Source organism: Syngnathus scovelli, chromosome 14, assembly GCF_024217435.2.
Source record: "Syngnathus scovelli strain Florida chromosome 14, RoL_Ssco_1.2, whole genome shotgun sequence".
NCBI classification, from domain to species: Eukaryota; Metazoa; Chordata; class Actinopteri; order Syngnathiformes; family Syngnathidae; genus Syngnathus; species Syngnathus scovelli.
In genome coordinates this window covers 7,155,813-7,177,749 of record NC_090860.1, presented here as the reverse complement: position 1 = coordinate 7,177,749, position 21,937 = coordinate 7,155,813, and the positions used below count along the sequence as shown (strand labels likewise).

General features: G+C 39.6%; 1 protein-coding gene and 1 long non-coding RNA gene across 3 annotated transcripts; one reads left to right on the top strand and one right to left on the bottom strand.

The window, feature by feature from the left end:
• Positions 1 to 17,725: 17,725 nt before the first annotated feature.
• On the top strand, positions 17,726 to 21,429 carry nkx2.2a (NK2 homeobox 2a). Of its 2 annotated transcripts, none has more exons than XM_068653020.1 (4): positions 17,726 to 17,837; positions 19,495 to 19,537; positions 19,821 to 20,088; positions 20,427 to 21,429. In XM_068653020.1, exons 1-4 carry the CDS (start codon positions 17,797 to 17,799, stop codon positions 20,981 to 20,983), a joined length of 909 nt encoding a protein of 302 aa, XP_068509121.1. In that variant the 5' UTR covers positions 17,726 to 17,796; the 3' UTR covers positions 20,984 to 21,429. The 2 variants fall into 2 exon arrangements, with proteins under 2 accessions (XP_068509121.1, XP_049597094.1); XM_049741137.2 differs by having other exon boundaries at positions 17,741 to 17,837; positions 20,400 to 21,429.
• On the bottom strand, positions 18,381 to 19,750 carry LOC125981226 (uncharacterized). The gene is made up of 2 exons (XR_007485860.1): positions 19,515 to 19,750; positions 18,381 to 18,680 (listed from the first exon to the last, which is right to left on the bottom strand). It is a non-coding gene; the product is annotated as an uncharacterized lncRNA (long non-coding RNA).
• Positions 21,430 to 21,937: the final 508 nt, after the last annotated feature.

The window sequence follows — 21,937 nt, the reverse complement described above, 5'->3', positions numbered from 1 at the left end:
TGTCAGCCACATCAATATTTGTACATTGCAGTTGATTTGGTTTTGTGAAAAACCTGATGTTGAATATAATAACCAGATAATCAAAGTGATTGAGTTCTTCTTTTATTATCCTTAATAGTCAATATTGGCTGCGACCGGTTGCATAAAATCTACCTGCTGTATTGTGACCAAATTCAGGAACCTGATACATTGAAGAAGATTAGGTAGCAAATGCCCTCTAGCGGCCATTGTATGTATGAACAAAGCCACGTACAAAATGTATTGCCAAGAACTGTGGCGTTGGAGTTTAGTTCATGAAAACATGCCAGGAACTACATAATTCCTCCTTTCAACTGAAAGGTGTCAAGAACACATGATGTATTATGATTTACTAGTAAGACTGAGAACCCATGTTCTTTGTGAGTGTTGCGATCATAATTAAAGATAAGCCATTGTGATATTATTTTTCCGAATAAAAAAAAAAAAAAATCCAATGCCATTGACTGATTTCCCTGCAGGCCCATATCAAGTATACAGGTAAATATGGGTCCTGACAACTTCCTTCAATGCTTGAAGTATAATAAAATGTCAAGGAGAGGGTAAATAGAGGGTATGTTTTTTCATCATTATTATTTTTTAAATATATTTTAAATTCATTACCTCAGCGTCAATATGAGCAATGAGTAACAATGATGAATGGAGGCAGTGCTGTTGGGGGGCCACACAGAACCACACACTTCCTTTTTATTTTTATTATTACTTTTTTTTTAGGAGCTCATCTTGGTGTCAAAGATCTTGTGCACTGTAATCTGATTCTCTCGAACTTGCAATGATTTGCAGCAAATGTGACAGGAGTGTTCAAGTATGCATTTCACATTAAAAGCCCCTCAACATGTCAGATTAACAAATTGGCACTGTCTTGTTTTCTGAATGCTTCGTTTTCTTTTTCTTTCAACATAACTGAGCTCTCTGTGTGTTTTGAGTTCATGTTATTGTGGTGTCTATGACAACCAAGCCGCAGTTTTTCGTTTTGCAAATGTCTTTGTATCTTTATCCTAGCTAGGAAACATTCAGAATTCATTTTTGACTGTTGTGTATAGGAGGGATCAAAATAAAATTGTCACGTGTCTCATCCCAAAATTTCATTTGCGTGAAGTTTATATTAATATTTTGAGATTTTTTTCAAAATTGGATCTACATTGGTATGACTTCATCAATGTTGAATGTTTATGATTTGAATAATGCTCATCAATCAGGTCTAGTGTCAACACAGTACCATGCTAAGTTAGCACATTACATAAACATAATTGTGGCTATATTTATTCATACCACACAGGGCTGTTGTAAAGATAGCTCACCTATGAGAACACATCATGATTTCCTAGGAATCTTGTGAATATGTGAACACTAGCACATATATAGAGAAAGTATTGCATATTGATATGTATCTGTTTTTACCACATTAAAACATTGTTGATACACATTTATAAGAAATAGTTTTCAGTGTCTTCACATTGACCTTTATAAGAAATAGTTTTCAGTGTCTTCACATTGATGGTGTCATTTCAGAAGTAGCGCTCAGTTTCAAAAAGTTCGGTGATATCTGTTGTAAAATTAATTAAAAATATTGAAATAGACGAAAAAGAATTCTGTGGATATAAAGGTTAGAATGGATGTGTGACTGTCTGCTTGCCTTGAGATGACTCATACTAAGCCGCACTTGCCCCTTTCTCCTTTACTGAACTTGAACCCAAACAAGTACTAGCAAGTCCTGGAAGACAGGTTTGATGGGCTACTGTTAATAGTTTTCTTTTCTTTTCTGTACTCACACATCCAGCTGGCTTCAAGATTGGAGACGATAACCAGCCACCACCACCCCCCACCACAAAAATGCTTGGACTGACTTGTTTTTAAATTTACTACCATGTTTTATTAAAATGAGCACTACCTAATGTGACATACTTTTAAAAAAAAAAGTGACATCTCACTTTTTGTTTGAATTTAGCATTGATTTTCTGGATATGGACCAACAGATCATTGTTTTGTTCTTCACCTTTCAGCCCTGTGGGTCATATCAAGTTCTCAGCAGCGAGAATGCTGACACCGTGATAGCATCAACAAGATGGTGCAAAGTGATGACAAGTCTGCAGAATCAGCCTGCCTGACAAGGCGAGAGGTCACGGGTGATTGAGAACACGTAGTTTGCTAGTCATGCCATCATCATTAAGAAATGAACTGAGGATTTCTTACTTCAGACACTGGATGATTTATTAATTTGTACAGCAATTTTGAAATATTTGGACGTTACGGTTTTAAGTGTAAGCATTGTTTTTCAATTTTAATACTTCCCAGCCTCTTGACATCTACAGGGACATACCAATATTGAATTATTCTTTATTTTAGTGTAAAAACAATAAGCGGGTGCATACGTGAATTCTGCAGCCTGACTACCAGAACAAAGTGGGTACCCAAGCAAACTCTCTTTTGGAGACATTTATATGTAAACATGTTCAGTCTGCAGGTGGAAATATGGGCCGTTGGTAAATAAATAATCATAACCTGTATACTGGGGGTCATTGGGCAAATGTTAAACTTGGACGTGATCACAAAATCTGAATGAAAACATTCTTGGGCGCATGACAGTCCTCTCTAACAAATGTTTGACTTTTTTAACACAACTGAAAATGGTTGAAAGTTGGACTTTACAACAAAGAAAAAAGAATTTAGTACATAACCTTGTATTGCCCCAATTAAAGGTAAAAGTTTAAAAAAGCTCAGTAAATTGAATTTGACCAGACATCCTGTTTTTTGTTGTTGTGCTAACTCACAATCTTGCCATAAATAAATCATACTTTGAATTTTTAGGCAAAAAAAAATGCTATTTGCCTTCCTGAAACATACAAAGGACACCCAGCAGATGGCAGTATAGGCTCGCAGACCTAAATGTCCTCATGTGCCATCATCTGGTATTTTTTTCCTGCGCTAGATGAACTTTGAAATAGGCCACCAGGTGTCAGTCTATACCAATGTGTTCAGAGGACACGTTACCACAATCAATTTGTTCGGATCATGCAGAATGAAGAACACTGCAGACATTTTTGGATCGTTTATCAATATCACTTTTTACTCTTAATATTGTTCTTGCCCTTAAGTTAGGCAGTTTTTAACTTTTTACACAGTTTGTTGTGTGAGTTTTTGTCCAAGCTAATTCCTATTAATAATAAAGGATTTTTTTTTTTTTTTTGGTTGCGTTAAATGAGCACAACATACGTGTCATTACTTTTATATGGGGTAGCCATTTTCAAGTCGTTGTTTTTAAATAGTGATTGACAGTAATACAAAGGGTACTGACATTTTTGCCTATAGTTTGAATAATACAATACACTACGAATGATCACAACATTTGATATACTTGCACCAGCTCATGAGGTGTTTATATAAGATCTATAAAAGAAAAAAACAGGAGTTTTTACACAGCCCAGAGAGTTTTCCTTGAAAAGTATTGTTGCATCATACAACCTATAAGGATGATTTTCTAACTGCATATTCTTAATTGTCTTATCTAATTAAGTGTCCAATAGGATTGTGATTTTACAAATAAAAAAAAAACCGCACGTTTTGCTTTAATACCTCCTCCAGCAAGTCTTTTTATCTGACTTTACCTCAGTAGGGATCATATCACCATAACACATCTGCACAGAGCTGCAGCAAATAGTTGAAAAGACACTTCTGATTAATGTGACACTATAAAAAATGTATATATCATTGACAGAAAGGTTCACATTGCTCATGGGGTTCATGGGTGTCGGCTCCCTTTTCTTCCCATCCTTCATCCGCTCCACCCGGTCCCCTCCACCATGAAAGTCGAACAAATGTGCTGACATTGATCCTGTCTCCGCGCCCGGCCTAATTTCATTCCAGCCCGAGAGAGACGGCAATCTCCAAAGATCTTGACAGACAATTGTATTTACTATTTTCTTTTCACCAGCCAATAAAGGGTGAGCAGTTATTGCATCAGATTATATGAAAAACCGTTTAATGATTCCAATTTATAACTCTAGACTGAGTAATGATACGGCTAAGAGCTGACAGGCCATGATAAATGAAGCCTCATATAAAACATATTTAGTGTGAAGAATTGCTGGAGATGAATTGCGCAGTGATACAAACTCATGATAAAGAATAGTAAGAGCCACTAGAAGACTTGATAATGTGCTATTCATTTTCAAGTGATTTTGCTGGTTAATAAAAGAGCACAAATTAAAAATATATCTATTGTAGAAAGATGGCTGCCTGGTGAGCCACAATTGAAGTGCTAGCCCTTTTTTTGAATTGAAACCTGACTTGTAATACTTGCTGACAATGCATTCCCTTTCATTTGGTCTTTTTTGTCCACTCATTTTCATTACCTTCCAGTCTGAGCTAATTTGGGAATTATTATAATTATTATTTGTATACTTGAAAAACCACAATGCAGAACCTCATTTGAGATCTCAAGTGAATTTCTCAGCCAACTCAAACAAGATATGAGAACCATTTTCATACTAACAGCCCTGTCTTTTGTCGGCAGAATCTGTTCTACCACGAGCCTCCAGTATCATTTATATTTATACATATTTGGATGCAATTGCAGCTTTACACCTATTGCACCCTTTGGCCTTTTTTTTCGTTATATTGTTGAAGGTTTAAGAGATCTTGTGGAGTTGTTAAGGAAACGTGATCGTTAGCAAACGAGGCAATCGGCTGCCATTCAGTTTGGGATATTGAGAGGCAGGTTCTTGCAATGCTGTAGGATTTATGGATCAATTGCTTTGGCTCTAACTGCCTGCTTAGAGGCAAAAATATTCTTTTATTTTTGTGGGGGGGTAGTTCAAGAATGAAATTAGAAATATGGTAAATCCATGTATTGCAATTACATCTGCAAATAAATATAAATTCATAATTACGAATATAATAAACAAATTATGGATGAATATCATTAAGGCTAGCTGGTTTACTAACTGTGTACTGTGCAGTGATCAACCAGTCAGAAAAAGTTGACTTGCTGACATCACTCTAACCCAGGGGTGTCAACCTCATTTTTTTCGCCGGCCGCATTGTAGTCATAGCTTCTTTCGGAGGGCCATTAAGACTGTCAACACAAATAAATGTATGAGCACCTCATATTATATATAGTAAAAGCGACAAAACAAACTGACAAATAACTCGTTTTCAAATCAGACGAGTAAAAACTGGTCAAATATTAAAAAAAAAAAGATATCAAAAGTGAAGACAATTTGCAATTCTAGTAATGACAGACGAATTTGATGCACAATTTGTTTTCGCGGGCCACATAAAATGACGTGGCGACCCGTATCTGGCCCCCGGGCCTTGACTTTGACACCTGTGCTCTAACCCATTTCGTAAACGCCAAATTTCTGAAAACAAACAATCATTGTTAGTATGTGTGTGCTAGGCCAGCACACCTGATTCAGAAGGCCCTGGGCGGATTACACTAACATAGCAGCAACACATATCTGAAATCTAATTGGACGAAAAATAAAATTTCTAAACACTTCTGGAAGCTATATGTGCAGCCAAGATGACATTTTGTTGTAAAAGTTGGTCAGCAGTTCTGATACTTTAAGAAATATACATTTTTTATGCTTTAGAAATGTTTACAGACTTTCATAATGACATGGCAAACTAGTTAAAACAGACTTTAGTACTGTTTGGCGTATCTAAATTTTTGGTAAAAAAAAAAATTCTGTTTCTGTAACAAATAAAATGTGGTGTAAGGGTATGTCACACTTGTTTAATTTTGTTTCTATATTATGAAATGTACATTGACTTTTGCCAAGTGCAATATATGCAATTTAAAGAACGTTTTAAATCACAATTTTGCATTTGCAGTCATTGGAAAACAATAGATCCTCAAGTGGCTTGTAAGACAGACATACTGTATATGGAGCACTTGAGAGCTCCACACCTCCTTTTTGTTCTCCAGGTTGATGTGCTTGGAGTGCAAGGGCAGCACCCTCAGCCATCCCCGCATCCATCCCAGTTTTCAAGCCTAAATTAGAATAATAAAAGTGCATCACTGATGAGGAAATGTAAATGAGGAGAGACAATACGGCCTTCATTTAACGGTGACGAGTGCATGGAGAGGGAGGCGAATTATCAGAGGGTCACGTCGATGCCTGGAGCGCACACGAAACCGAGACTATCGTTTTTTCCTTTTATGTAGCTAGAGAAGGGTCAGAGGATGGTGAGATGAAGCCCATCAGAATAAGTGACCCCGATGTCTGTTTAGGAGAGCTACATCAAAAAAAAGGGCTTGAGCAGCCCGTTGTACTATATGAGCACGTACTTTAACACAGATTGACATGGACCTCACACTTATCAAGCCATATTGCTTAAAGCACCACTTAGGTTCATGCTAACACCATTGCTATGAAAATGGTTGACTGGTAAGGGCGAGTGAGTTTATTCTTCATTAATCTTTCAATGTCTTATTTTCCAAACTGATATCGTTTGACTCAAAGGGTTTTGACATTGCATGGAATTCTTTCAGTGCATTGTGACAAAATGTGTACAAAATACTTTTTTTGTATGTGTACAATTGTCACTGTGATGTCACAAAATACAATGAATTTGTGAGATAGTGGGAGATGCGGTAAGAGAGTTGTACCGCATGAGAGGCTTCCACCACCACATTTTTGTTTCTCTTAACAGATCCTCAAGATGTAGCTCATCCGTGATTGCCTGATAGTTCCGGACACAGAGAAGGCTGAGCTTCGACCTCCCATACACAGCCTGGCAACACTCACATGACCTCATCCCTCCGCCTCCCACCCATCATGGGAAAAGGATGAACGAAAACAATACGGTCTTTTTCTCTGCCCCCTTAATATCTAAACCATAAACCCACAAAGATCATTTCTGTCCGTTTAAGGAATAATAACCTACATTCATTATAGACATATCATATTAAATTGATTTATTACCATATCAGTGCTGTTTTTTTTTTTATGAATGGGGGGCATAAAACACGCAGAAACAATACACATTGTATTTCCCCTGTTGTTATTTAGGCGTGTTAAACCCTCCATACTCAGGCCTCCCACCCAGAACCTCATTTCTCGTCCAAGACCTCAGGCAACGGTGAACAAGGGCCATCTGAATGGCCCTAGACTGGCCTTTGTGTGGCCCTACTGCAGTGTCTCTTTATTTACACAGTCTTTAATGCTGTATGTTTTCTTTCCCTTAATTGCGTTGGCCTTTGGTGGCCTCTGGTCAATCAATACCATCTCGCCAATGACATCAGCACCTCTATTCAGCCTGTTTGGCCTTGCCAGGTGATGGTGCCGCTTCGTGTGAGAAACTAACTAGCTTTCTTTTTTTTCTCTCCCATCACTGAACTCACAAGGTACCGTGTACTGCCGTGACAACAACATGTAAATTATTGATAGAAAAGACTACAGACTACATGAATCAGAACACTCTGACTCAAATCTATACGTTTGGTATCTCTGTATTTTAATTCCTCCACAAAACTATACATTTTGGCTGTATACTTGCAGCAACAATTGCGGGTTGCTACTTTGAGAACAACTATGGCCCATTGTACAAATCAAGGTCCTTAAAGGTGTTTGGGAGGTTGAGTCAGGTCCTTTCATCAAGCATCAGTCTTCTTGATGATTGAGCAAAATGTTACCTTTTGTACCATGTCATTAAACCTACCTTATCTGTCTAGCTAGACTTCCGTATCTCCTCCTACCTGCTTACCATCCATCTACTTATCAAATGATGCACGTTTTCAGGCAGTGCTCTTAAATAGAGTGTCTGCCTTTCCTGTACACTCACTCAGCAGTGAAAATGGTGGTGAAGTCTTCTTGATGCGGCAATCAGTGTCGGCAAAACAATTTTGCTGACCTTTGACACGGGAGATGAGCATGGGAGAGAGCGAGTTGACATGCACGCAACCGCTAGCCTGGCCGTGTGCGAGAGCGCAAGCACATTCATCATAAGAGCTCCCTCTCCTGTGTCCAATTCAGCGGTGATTCTCTAGTGCACCACCATGGCAATGTTTAGTCAGAGCAGGACATAATTAGCTTTTTGTGTACTTTAATAAGGAGACATCCGAGTGTTGAAATGACAAGGGCACACACACTACAAAACTCCCGTGCTGTGATATTATCCCCTCCATTCGATGTAATTAAAACATAAATAATGAAATGCCGCTAACTAAAGCAACTGGTATGCAAATTTGAGGATCTAGTGAGTTGAAGACCACTTTTTTTTTTTTTTTTTTTTTTTTTACTGCCAAATGGGTATCATTTAAAGTTGACCTTTGGAAATGTTATTTTGAATGCAATGTGATGGCGCTGTTTAATTTGAAGAGGTGCTTATCTCAAAGTCAACATCTTACTTCTGTTTTCCTGACGCACACTCAGTCACCATATATTAGGCAGTAGCCTGGCAACCACAAGAGTTGGGCTGTAGCAAATGGATATGTTTGCAATATGCCAGGCCTAGCGTGCTCCTTACTGCTGACCCCGCCTGCCATTTTGTTTCGGTCCTGTGAAGGTGTCACTGATAAACGTTACCTTGTCTCAGCAGGTGTGCCTGGATGGAGGGCCCCGCCGCACGGAGGAGGTCACCAACCCCACAGTGTTTCCCCCTTTTATTTGAATAATGGGCCATTAGGACAGCTGGATGTCCGACGTTAAAGTAGCCGTATGTGTCTCTTAGATAAAAGACATAATTATCTGAAAGGGAGGATGTGTTTGTACACACAGTTTTCCTCAGAATTGGCACATAGTTTCACCTCTAGATGGCGACAGAGAGCGACTGAGGAAGGGACAGCTCGACCATGACACTCAATAACATTTACTGGAAAAATTGTGGTAAGCTATAATCAAGTCCAGAACAGTCAAAAGAATGAATTTAAAAGAATATGTTGCATTATTGTCGTAAAATCGCAACTTTGTCTCATTCCTACCATTAGGAATTTGCTATAATAGTGCAAAGTGAGCGATTGCCTCATTCTTACCATTAAGAATTTGCTAGAATAATGCAAAGTAGGAAAGTGTAAACCTTCAGCTTGCTTTTTTAACAGCATTGTGGCTGCTTTTCTACCACACAGGTGTAGTTTAAGAGCGACTTTCCATTAAATCAATTGAAATGTGGATAGGACATTTGAAGTGTTATTTATCCAATCCAAAATGGATGCCAATTAAAGATGAGTTCTTTATCATTTATTTGCCCTTGAGGGTTTTATGCCACTGCTATCACCTTATAAAAGCATCCTTTTAACGCAAATAATAGCAGCCCATTTTCATGACCTCCTCTAATGTATTTTCATCCATCGTCATTGCCTGGAAAAAAGTTTTCACCTCAGCACAAAACATGTTAATTGCCAACACGGGCGGGGTATAAAGAAAATATCTCCACGCTGATTATCTAAATATGTCGACAACCCATCTGCAGGAAGCCATTGAAATCACTAAATTGTGTATTATCCTTGTCGTCTTTCAATTTCAATGCATTCTTAATCAAAAGGCTTCAGAAATGTGCAGATGGGTAATCCTTGTGTCTGCAAGGAGCAGCCTGGTTCAAGGTGAATGTTTCACACCCTGAAGCCCTCATGTTTTGCCTCCATTGTGTGGTTTTGGTTCATATCCTCATGGGTTGCTCACCACACCCAAATGGGAAATTTTCTGGAACACATAAGCAACTACCCCAAACACAGTCTCCAGTCTGACTTTGAAAATGATAATAAAATTCTTCCAAGAACAACATAGTCTGTCAACAGTGATGTTAGCGATTCAACTTTCCTCGTCAAACAAATTGAGGCATTTAATTTATAATCGCTGACTTAATTGCTCTCCAGATTGATACGTGTTGTTCGGAAGAAATTCCCAAGCACTAAATGAAGATTTCTTTTAAAGAATCAAAAGTTGAAGGCTTTGAGCGTAATTTTTTGTTACGAAAGCACTTTATGAAAAAAAGTTTGATACTTTCAAGCTGACCTGTAAAAACGATTATATATGTACAGAATATTTAATGTTAAGATTGCAACCACAAGCAAAAAAAAGAATGTCATATCAACAGACAAGTTGTGTATGGCAGTATTATTTTAGGATTTGAAATGTTATGATTTAAGATTTTAAATGTTATGATTGCAACCACTAGCAAAAAAAGAAAGAAAGTCATCAACACACAAGTTGTGTATGGTAGTATTATTTTAGGATTTTAAATGTAACTTTTCATTCATTTTACAAAAAAATGTTGTTCTGTTTTTTTTTTTTAAGAACATTAAAGTCCTTGAGAAATAGCTGTTCTAATCTTGCCCATGCACTGCTATTCAAATACATATTCTTTCCTGCTACATTTTATTTTGGCCCTTTACTGAAGGTTAAAGTCGATATCTTAGCAAAGCTTTCAAATCTTTGCCTGAAGATGTTCTGTGAATACAAGACAAGGCCAAACTCTGCCCATCTTGCAATAACCCATCCTTGACTCATGCCATGATTTATTGTTTTAAGACGGCAGAAATCTCGGGAGACTAAAGCAAGCTAACTGTTGCAACCTGTATTTCTGAAGTTCCCTTTTCATTGACTCGCTCTAAAATCAATTCAAGTCACCGCGTCGACATCTCTCGGCTACCTTGAGAGACCGCCACTGCGCCTCCATTGTCGACGTGCCTCTCTCCACTTCCATCTCTTATTCACCACACGATTTGCTTCTCTACCAGTTTTAAAAACCTCTCCAATTGAGATTGTTGAGGAGGTCGTAGCTGTGATTTGATACCGCTCCTCTACGTTCACCTTGGGAGACGGCTATTGTCCACTGTGTTGAAGCTGACCCTGCGAGTGACCTTCTTGATTGATTTTAATGCTACTTCCAAAGCTATTAAACAAGAACGCTTCAATGATAGTCCCTGCCTAACAGTTAATTTGTAGCTTTTATGTGAGAACCATGTGCCCAGTTTTTTCTTAAAAACTTCATATACTAAACATGATCGTAGCATTGCCTCAGTCAAGAGAAATTTATTTATTTATTAATGTATCGCTTCTGTCAGGTGCTTAGCGATAGAGAGCGCCATAGAATAGTAATGGAATAATAGTTAAGTAGGGACTGAGTGACTTTATTATATGAACAAAATGGTAACAGGAAATGGACCTGGCAGTTATGAAGTTGGTTCCCATCTGCAGCAATAACTACTTCTATTCATTTGTGAGCATTTTTCGGGTCACACTCAAACTATCGATTGTAGTCAATCCCAATGGTGTTTGATGGGGTTGATGTCAGGGCTGTTGAGTGCTTCTGCTTCTTTAGCAAACGCATCCAATGGTAGGACTGACTGATATAACTACCTATTGATGCGGTGTGAGAATTGTCTGAGAAAATTGAAAAATTGTGCCAACTGAGTGATTGGGAAGCGCTGAGTCTCATGTATGAATCGGTGAAACCAAACTATGGTGTGTAACAGACCCTTATTATATTATATTATATTATATTATATTATATTATATTATATTATATTATATTATATTATAGTACTACTTTAAAATGTTCTAAGAATAATGGTCTAGTCCAGGGGTCACCAACATGGACCCCAAGAACCACATAAGTAGTCAGCGGGCCTGTTTTAAAAGTACCTCACCAGTGATGGGACATTGTGATTTTCAAGTAATGTTGTAGAAGTGATCATTTGAAAATGTAAACAATGGCAGACAATGTAGCAATAAAGTTACATATTAAGTAGGTTTGGAAATGTCCTCATTATTATTCAATATATAATTACTTAATTCTTGGCTGCTGGATTTGTAATCTTGCTTTCCAAATATCAATCAAAATACATTAAAATACACAGTATAATATGATATAGAGAAACTTTTGGTGGTAAGCACAGCAAGGTCTCATTTCTTGTTGGTTACAAAACATTCTGCAGTAATTTTAAGGCAATCCTTTTTACACGTTTCTTGGCTGCCGCTCTGAAACTCAAAGCTTCAACTCCCTCCAAAGGTTTTCTTTTGAGTTGGCGTCTTGTGATTGACTCGGCCACTCTTTGACCTTATTATGGACATATAATTTAGGTCAGTGTCAGATGACTCAACTTTCGTGTTCTTGCTGAGCAAAGGAGGTTTTCATCTGAGATTGTACAGTGCATGCTTCCATTCAAAGCAGCAATGTCGGCCAGTAACCTTCAGAGACAAAAAATGCCCAGAAAATGTTTTCAACTCCATGTCTGACAGGGGTGATGATGTTCTTTGGGTCATACTTAGAACTTTACATCTTCCAACCCAGAGGGCAGAATTCTGGCTGAGTAGTCAGTAATCAAACACTATTTCACTCAACATTTTATAACGTTTATATTGTGTTTGAAATGCCTTTTTCATAATAGTCAGTCAATTACCGTAGTGAACTTTAAAAACACATGAAAATTTGAGATGTTATCTATCTATCTATCTATCTATCTATCTATCTATCTATCTATCTATCTATCTATCTATCTATCTATCTATCTATCTATCTATCTATCTATCTATCTATCTATCTATCTATCTATCTATCTATCTATCTATCTATCTATCTATCTATCTATCTATCTATCTATCTACCTACCTACCTACCTACCTACCTACCTACCTACCTACCTACCTACCTACCTACCTACCTACCTACCTACCTACCTATCTATTTATCTATCTATCTATCTATCTATCTATCTATCTATCTATCTATCTATCTATCTATCTATCTATCTATCTATCTATCTATCTATCTATCTATCTATCTATCTATCTATCTATCTATCTATCTATCTATCTATCTATCTATCTATCTATCTATCTATCTATTTATTTATAAATCTGCACTCTATTTAGTTTTGTATTTATTAGTTTATTTATTAGTTTATTTAAAGCATGATCAGGTCGTACATGCAGGCCTTGTGCTAAAAAAGAGAAATTTGAGTTAAAAGATGGTTATGTCAAGTGCAAAACTCACATACTACATAAAATCATTTGGTTAGGGTTAGTTTCTTGAGTCCACTGAAGCTATTCCATTTTACAGTTCACGCCACTTTGAGACAGCTCATTCCATCTCTATCAATTTCACCTCTCCAGCTTATAACGGTTCAAAAATGTTAAGATCTACATACTCTAGAGGTTCTTGCATTCACAACACGAATGTTATGTAAGCCATGCAAATACTCAAATGATGTGAAGCATTTCTTAGCCAACAGCTCATCTCCTCTGCGATGCTCTTGAAAGACTAAAAGCGTTCATTCTCACAATCCAAGCGTTCGCTTTTGAGAAGAAAAATCGCTAAAGCTTTCACACAAATAGCACTGGCTATCAGCGTGTTTAAGACTCCAGCACACAAGTGAGCCCTCAGGTTTAATTAAACTTTGTAAAAAGTGTATCATCCATGAAAACCTGTGCCAGTTTCCTTGAGAAGCTCTCCCACTTTCTTCTCGAGTGGTCGATACATTAAAACTTGAACTGATTGATTTCAGAAAGCCGTGCCACCGGTGTCCTCACGCAGCCATTAACAACATTTGAAGTATGGTCATCATCGAGCTTAAGGCCGGGGATTGATAATAGCTTGACCGACGGGGCCTATCTTACCCATCCCTTTTCAGGAGGTCTTGTATTTAACACCCAGAGCACTTGTGGCGAATCTCAAACAACACAAGAGTATTCTCAGAGCGGCTGAGTGGGAAGCTTCTTTCTCATTGGTGTGAACCCCATGAATACATTCCATTTCTAACTAACTACTCTGCCATAATGTGGAATTTCAAACGAGGTATGAGGCCAATTTATTTATTTGTATTCTCCGGGCCTTGGCGACACCCTTGAACACAGCGATGGCTGGGAGGATAATCTCACTCTTTCATCAACAAAGTGGTGCTGCACAAAACCGCATCAGCCATGTATTCACTATTGATTGATGGTCACTCCTGCAACACCAGGCAACGCTGTTATTATCATGCACGGATTCCAGACTCCCCACAATAAAATCATTGTCGTGATTTAGCTTCTACACCCCCAAAGGTGTCGTAATAGCACGCCCGATGTTTGCCTTGTATTGCTTTTTTCCTCGACAATTAGCCGTGTCCTCTTGTGAGCTTCAGATAGGCAGTTAGATGGAACTCATAAATTTGACAATTTAACATGAATTTGAATGTGACCACCATTTTAAGTGTCTTTTATGAACCCCAAATAAATTGCGACTGTTCTAGTAGGCTTTTTTTTTTTTACATGTTTGTAGTCCAATCTAGAGCGCAAGTCAAGCTATATTGCTTCTACAACTTCTTTTTCTTCAAGGGTATCAGTCAGATAAGGATACAAAAGAATTTCTAAGTAAGTAATTTCCAGGTAGAAAAGTAACATTACCAAGAACTGAGCAATGAGAGAAGCAACAAGCTTTGAAGCAAACTAAAATAGCAAAGTCTCTTCTATAAACTTTAACTTCAGAGTTAAAATAAAGAAAATCTACAATTTGTTATATTTAAAGCCATCTGATGAACTTTCTTTTTTACCTTTAAACAAGATGAAAACATTGCAGTGTATCAATATGCAACACTTTATTTTTATGGCTCTCTGCAAGTGTTTACATTTCCAAATGTACCCTGCAACAACATTCCTAGGAAATCACAACATCGCATCACTTGGTAATCATATTTTATAACAGCCCCGTGGACGCCATATTTTTATCCTTCTACATCAGTGCAGATCCATACACAGTTTTAGTGATAACTATCAAGGTTAGCCTGTAGTCAACCACATTGATTATTTATATTTTCATCATTATGAAACTTTATGCTTTAATAATACATGAAGTTTTCAAGAAAAAAAATTGCATTGTTTGTCATTGTTGTTGATGATCATCATCATCATCATGATGAAGGCGATATTTTGGCAGTTTAGGCTCTTTGGCATGGGTTGATCTGTACGCTGAAAGCCAGAGTGGGTCCACAAAGGGGATTGTGAATTGGTGTGTCTGTGGGCTAGTCATCATCAATCATTGTATCAGGGTATCTAATGTAAACGTGGCTGCGTGCTGGATAACATGCCACATCTGCTCTTCTCTCAGTGTTGCTTCTTGGTTACCAAACCATTTATTAGAGAGCCCTACGTGGGGAATACTGTGAAGATCAACCCCCTTATCTCCTTAACTGTAACATTATTCACCAACATTATAGTCCACAACGGTTGCAGATGGCAGGAAAAGAACGGAGAGAAAACCAAAAGTGCACGCAGGGTTGATCCACGCGCTGCTGTGTTTGCGCTCCAGTCCGGTTTATGGCCCGATGAACATATGGCCAATATTTTGTCTCACGTCATAGAAGGGAAGACAAATATTGTGCAATGCAAAGGAGTTAGCGAGAGCAGAACCTCTTGGCCAGCTATGCAAACGCTCTCGGACAATACGAGAAGAGGAGCACTTGCTTTCAGGGTATATAAAGCACATCAGGCTTATCTGTGCACGCACTCCTCACTCTCATTTGGAGATATTTCATGAACCCCACACGCTCGGCCACGACTTCGCCGACCAGCCTCCCACTGGTGTACGAGGTAAGCCCACGACAAGCTTTTGTTTCGCTGATGGGCCTGCATGCGTGGAAGTGGTCGTCACGTGAGTGTGGACAGGGCAAACTAGCATACTGGGTGTGCATCACAACAGAATTTTTTTTTTTCCAATTACAAAAACTCACCAGCAACATGGATGACAAGATGTCAAAATACTAATATTAAATTCGGAGTGTGTATATATTTGGCTTCATAAATTGGAGTTACAATCATTAATGAGTCATCCCGAGTTGTAATTTTTTGGAAGCCGTCTGTGGGTACCCCCTGTTGTTTCCCAAAAGTACCGGTAGGGACCGCTAGAGCTCTACAGATGTCAACAGATGTTCACGTTATTGTGACACTCACTAAACAGGCTGTCTGAGAGGAGGGAGGACACGTTTCTATATGAGCGTGACAGATTGTGTTTATTTCTTTACTTGCTTGTGTGCACTGTGCACTTACACTCAATTCTAACCACGTTGACTGATTTTTGGAGACAAACCCCACCGATTCAAAGCATTTATGCGCGATACAATTGTCCCTCAAAAATGTGAGGATTTGAGCAATTCGTCCTGCATACATAAATGACAGTGCGTGTATGGCATGAAATCCACCGTTACAAATAAACTGGTGCTTTAACAACTGAAGTCATTCTCAGGGGGCATGGACGCGCCGCTTTAATCTCACCGTGACATGTTTAATTATCACACCAATAGAGACGAATAAAGGCTTTCCCTTTTGCCTGGAAGTGTTGGATTCTGCGTTTGGGTGGAGAAAAAAAAATCTTCCCTCGAGGCGCATGTCCGCAGGCCACGGCTTAGCCACCCTTTAAATAAACCGCAACGGTTTTACCTGAATATTAGATGTAGTCTTTAATCATAGAAGAGGGAAATCGGGTTTGTCACATTTATCACGGGTGCCCGAGGCGGGAGTGGTCACCTTTATCAAAGCTTAACTCTCCTCCCGAGGCGGCCAAATACGCTGAATTTTGGCGATTAAAAAGAAGGGAGGACGATCAACATCATTATGGATCCTCCTGCGGCATTCTTATTTGTGCATTCAATCGAAAGATGTATTTAATCAAGAATATAAAAAGCTTTTCTTCTGTTATAACGGAACCAATTGTGGGCATGAATTTTTAGGAGGGATTGTAATAAATTACGCGAGATGTTTGGGGAGAATCGTGCTTGACTGATTCACTTTTGCTGATAAAGTGAACGTGAAAAGTAACTTTTGCTCAGTTAATATATGGTAATTCTACAAATGTGCGTCTATAGCCTATTTCGGGTCATTTAGGCTATATTCGTCTGACGAAAAAAAATTGAAAAAACATGTATTCTTTTCATGTGTCGTCAGAAGGTGTTGCACAAATAAGAGGCTGATGAACTGCAGTCATGCACTTCTGTTTTGTCCCTTAAATGCCCTGGTCAATGTGTGCATCTGCAGCTTGGAGGCCTTCCTTTATCTCTCTGTCTCATACGCGCGCACATGCATACATGCGCACGCAAACGTGCACACGCACACAACGCGCGCGCACACACACGCATACACACGATGCCAAAACATTTATTTATTTATTTATTTATTTATTTATTTATTTATTTATTTATTTATTTATTTATTTATTTAATCAACGTCAATTTAATCTATCAAACTGGCAAAAATATTTTAAACAATTGATTTTCAATGCAGATTAATTATGCGGCAATAATAATAATAATAATAATAATAATAATAATAATAATAATAATAATAATAATAATAAAAGACAACACTAGAAGAGTAGTTCAGTGAGTCAGTGTGTAAGTGTTTGAACGCGCACTTAAAGTAAACAGGTAAACACAGCCAGATAGTCTTTCCAAGAGGATAAGTCCACTTAGCTTGCATGTGCACTTTTACCTCATCCTGCACAACCCTCACGAGACTGATCAAACATGCACCACCACTCCACCCCCATCCCAAAAAAAGTGTCCTAGTCCAGTCTGCAGCAACTACTTTTGACACCCTCTTGTCACGGTGCCATACACACAAAAGCAAAGCTCCGTGACATGGGCCGATAAGCCTCCGTAGTCTAAACACAGTCTGATCTGGCTCAGCTCACTTTTTGGGGTTAAATGAGTAACAGTCAAATGACGCCCTGCAAGGGCCCGGTGTGCTTCCTGATGAGGTTGCAGCTGCTCGCGCGGGCCCTTCCTTGGAGCTGCCAAAATGCCGCTCTGGGTGTCTGCTGTGCGCACTCTGTGTCCCCTGTCACATGTCGGATTTAGCTGGGTGCAGCATTACTTGGTGGATCAGGTCAGTAACCTCTCTCTCCCTTGTTGGGGCCTAAGAACCGGCTCCGGTCTTTCCATAGAACCTGCTCAACTGAATGGAGCCTTTGTGGGATGCTGAGACGTGAGATTAATTCTACCACATTTTGTGGAAAATAGCTAAGGTCTAAAATACACAAGAATCAAATTTGAAAATAATCAAAACATAAATGATGTAGCTGAATAAATAATGTGTACACAATAAAACAAGAATACTGTCGAAATGTTATTGATTATTACATTATTATTATTATTATTATTGTGTTAATGATCACAATATTAATGTTCAAAAAAAAATTGAAAAAAAATTGAATACTAATGAATGACGCAAATAATGATGTTTGCATATAAGTAGATTGTGTGTCCAACAGTACCCGCCCATAAGTTTTCACAAGTTTCCTGTTGTGTGTGCGCGCGCGCGTGGCCGTGCGTGTGCGCGCGCCCTGGAGGACTTGCCTTAATACTGTGCAAGGATCCAGGGATTGAATGAAGAGATAGTCCATTGAAAGCAGTTGAATGCCATGACAACTAGGAACAAGCTCAGATTTATTCCAAACAGTTAGAAAGCATTGTGCGCGGGGCGTCAATCATCTATTATTTGGGGGTCCGAAATAAATGCAAAAACTGCAGCGGCACAAAAGCTTCCAACAGGAGCCGGACATTTGTCTACATTTCCCCCATTGTCTGCAGCTTAGCAATCGGTTTGTATTTGTGTTTGCCCGGGTCCGACCACCCAGGATGCGGCCGGGGACTTGGTGAAAACGTGAAACATTGTCACCCACATCACATACTGGATAGCGGGCAGAGGGAGGAGAGCGGCAGGCAAAGTCTTGAAGGAGAGAAAAATAAAGTATAAGCAACAATGATAGCGGGCTTGGAGCGCTGTATAAGAGGCTTTATACGCACTCAAAACAAATATTAGGATATGGTGCCAAGATGAGAGTGGCACCGGATTGAACAGGTTGATTTAGTCATTTTAAAAAAAATCTGAACACTAAGGATTTTTCTTCAAGCTGCGTGGACAGGTTAATAATAGTAAATACATTAATATTGCAACGTTATTATCATTGCATTATTATTATTATTATTATTATTATTATTATTATTATTATTATTATTATTATTATTATTATTATTATTAATCAGCTAATTATATTACACAATACGTCCATTATTTGAAACGGAATAAACAAAGCCTTACTTCAGCCTCTTGTCCTTAAGCTCCGGCCAAAATATTGACTCAGAAGGTTTACATAAATTACCCCTACATGTTTGGACAAAACCAAACTGCGTTACAGAAACGAAAATAAGTAAAATGTTTAAAAAACGACAAATGTTTTGTTTGCGTAAGGAACTATTGCGAATATTTCGTTTAAAGTGCGCCTTCTTTAAAGAGTAACTGTGAGTCTAGCTACTTGGAGTTTCTTTGTATGTAAATAGGGAGTAGAAAAGGCCCTCCCAGTCTTTGTAATTAATTGACACGTTATACCACTCATCATACTCTGAAGCACCAATGGTAGATGCTCGGATCTCCCCAAAACCCACAATTTCACATCTGCAAACACTGTCTTCATCCACTTGACTCCTAAGACCCGCCCACACGTGGCCAACCTTTCGCGTGTTTTAATGCTTTTTCACTGCAGGTTCATGTGTGCAGACCAACCTTATATGGACGCATCGGACAAGGTAATGGCTTATTTGCCTCCTGCACCCAGCACCGGCACTGTATCCATGAGCCGCGCATAGCACTTGAGCCACTTTGGCATCCCTCCCTGGACCCCTCGGAGACCGAACCAGAGCTACTTCGGCTGCAGGCGATGCTCGCCCACAGCGGCTCCTCTCCATAGCCTCGACTCTCCTTTCCCCTTCCCAATATCAGCTTCTCCTTCTCTCCCTGTGTGTGTCCCTCTCAAACAGCGACAGAAAGGTGTTGGTGCTGCAACTTTTTTTTTTTGTCGCCCCCCACCAGAATATGTCGTTGACCAACACAAAGACGGGCTTCTCTGTTAAGGACATTTTGGACCTTCCGGACACGAATGACGAAGAGGGATCTATCACCGGAGCGGAGGACGACACGGAGGGCTCAGAGAGCACGTCCACGACGAAAAGCACGGGAGTTTTGGTGAAAAGTCCCCTGGAAAATGTGCAGAACCTGCCTTTAAAGAACCCATTTTACGACACTAGTGACAATCCGTACACGCGATGGCTCGCCACCACGGACAGTATTCAATATTCATGTAAGTAGATGCTCATCATCTTTAAGAACTGTCATGCTTGCGATGTAGCCATGAAAGATTTTTATTTGGATGCACCGAGGCGTTGTAGCTCAACAAATGGTGCTTTCTACGACGAAGCTTGTCTAAAATTTGATGTGGATGGTGTTCTGGGAGACTTCCAGGCACACAATGCACATTTGAACGCGCTTCACTGACTACCCCTGTTATTTTGGGGTGCTGTCGCTGTTTGTTGAAATATCTACTTTTTGTGATGACGCATGCATGCAAGTGTGAAGTGTCTTCTTTTGGAACCGGACATAACATTTTGACAGTGTTCCTCCCGTTTCTCGCCGCCGCAGTGCACGGCCTCTCCGCCGGCTCCCAGGACTCCGCCAAGTCCCCGGAGCCGTCCGCAGACGACGAGTCGCCGGACAACGACAAGGAAACGTCCAGCAGCGGGGGGAGCGACTCGGGCAAGAAGCGCAAAAGGCGGGTGCTGTTCTCCAAGGCGCAGACCTACGAGCTGGAGCGTCGTTTCCGACAGCAGAGGTACCTGTCCGCCCCGGAGAGGGAGCACCTGGCCAGCCTGATCCGCCTCACTCCCACCCAAGTGAAGATCTGGTTCCAAAACCACCGGTACAAGATGAAGCGAGCCCGGGCTGAGAAAGGTATGGAAGTGAGCCACCTCCCTTCCCCCAGGCGAGTGGCCGTGCCCGTTTTAGTCAGGGACGGGAAGCCTTGTCACACCCTTAAAGCTCAGGACTTGGCGGCCACTTTTCAGGCCGGGATCCCCTTCACGGCGTACGGCGCGCAGTCGCTCCAACACATGCAGTACAACGCGCAATACGGCGCAGCGGCCACGCCGCACTTCCCCACGGCGCACCACTTGGTGCAAACGCAACAGTGGACTTGGTAAGGGGACGCGATAGACAGAGACTCGATTTTGGGAAGGCATACGATAGGCAGTTTCACTCCTCACGCAAAGAGAGGGGGAAACCTCACGCAGAGCCACTCACGAAAGACTTCATTTTTTCGCACTCCACACAATATACGGTACCATTTTTATTCGGGGCTTACGTGTGCACCGTGTTTACATGTTTTCGTTAAGAGAACTGGCTCCAAACCCCTGTCCCAAATAGATTTTATCGAGAATGTCAATGCTCTTCTTGTGAACATTTTTTTTTGTAAAAGTATGTTGTGTGTTGGTTGTAGATATATATATTTTCTCTCCCCCTTTGCCCTCGTGTTATTCTCAGCACGTACGAACCACTTTATAATTATAGAAATGTTAATTTCTTGCTTCTTTTATGGACCGAAAAATATTTATGGCCACGAATAAACACTGGCAACTTTTCAAATTTCCTTATCATTCTGTTTTTATTTAATGTAAATATTTGGTGCCTAAATGTTATCCTGTGCGTAAATTTGAGATTGCGCATTTAAATGTAAGTGTGGTAAACTTCCATTAAATTTCCTTATGCTACTTCCACGTTCGCCGAGAAAATGTAAATACCACAGCACTAAGAAAAAAAAAAAAACACACTCGAAACGCGTAGAAAAAACATTATTGTATAACAGAATAGAACTTGAGCCCTCAGTCTTTTCTGGTTAGGCAGATTTAATCCATGAGAATATTTCTTCTAAATCCAAGCGCCCTCACCAATAAAGCTTGAAGTCACTTGTGAAATGGGACCAAAATCCACTCACTTAATAGAAGAGGGCTTTTCAACACAAGAAGCTTTTATGTCAAAAGCTCTCCTTTTTGTTGCATCTACAACCGGTCCCCCGGCCTCGTGCAAGCTGGAGCAAAAGTAGTTTAATACAATAAACGTGGTGTTATCTTGTTAGACGCGTAACTTGCAAACAAGAG

Coding starts and splice junctions, on each gene's coding strand:
- nkx2.2a (XM_049741137.2), top strand. CDS start 17,797: ATGTCGGATTTAGCTGGGTGCAGCATTACTTGGTGGATCAG. Junction 17,838..19,494: donor AGCATTACTTGGTGGATCAG/GTCAGTAACCTC, acceptor TTTTCACTGCAG/GTTCATGTGTGCAGACCAAC. Junction 19,538..19,820: donor ATATGGACGCATCGGACAAG/GTAATGGCTTAT, acceptor GCCCCCCACCAG/AATATGTCGTTGACCAACAC.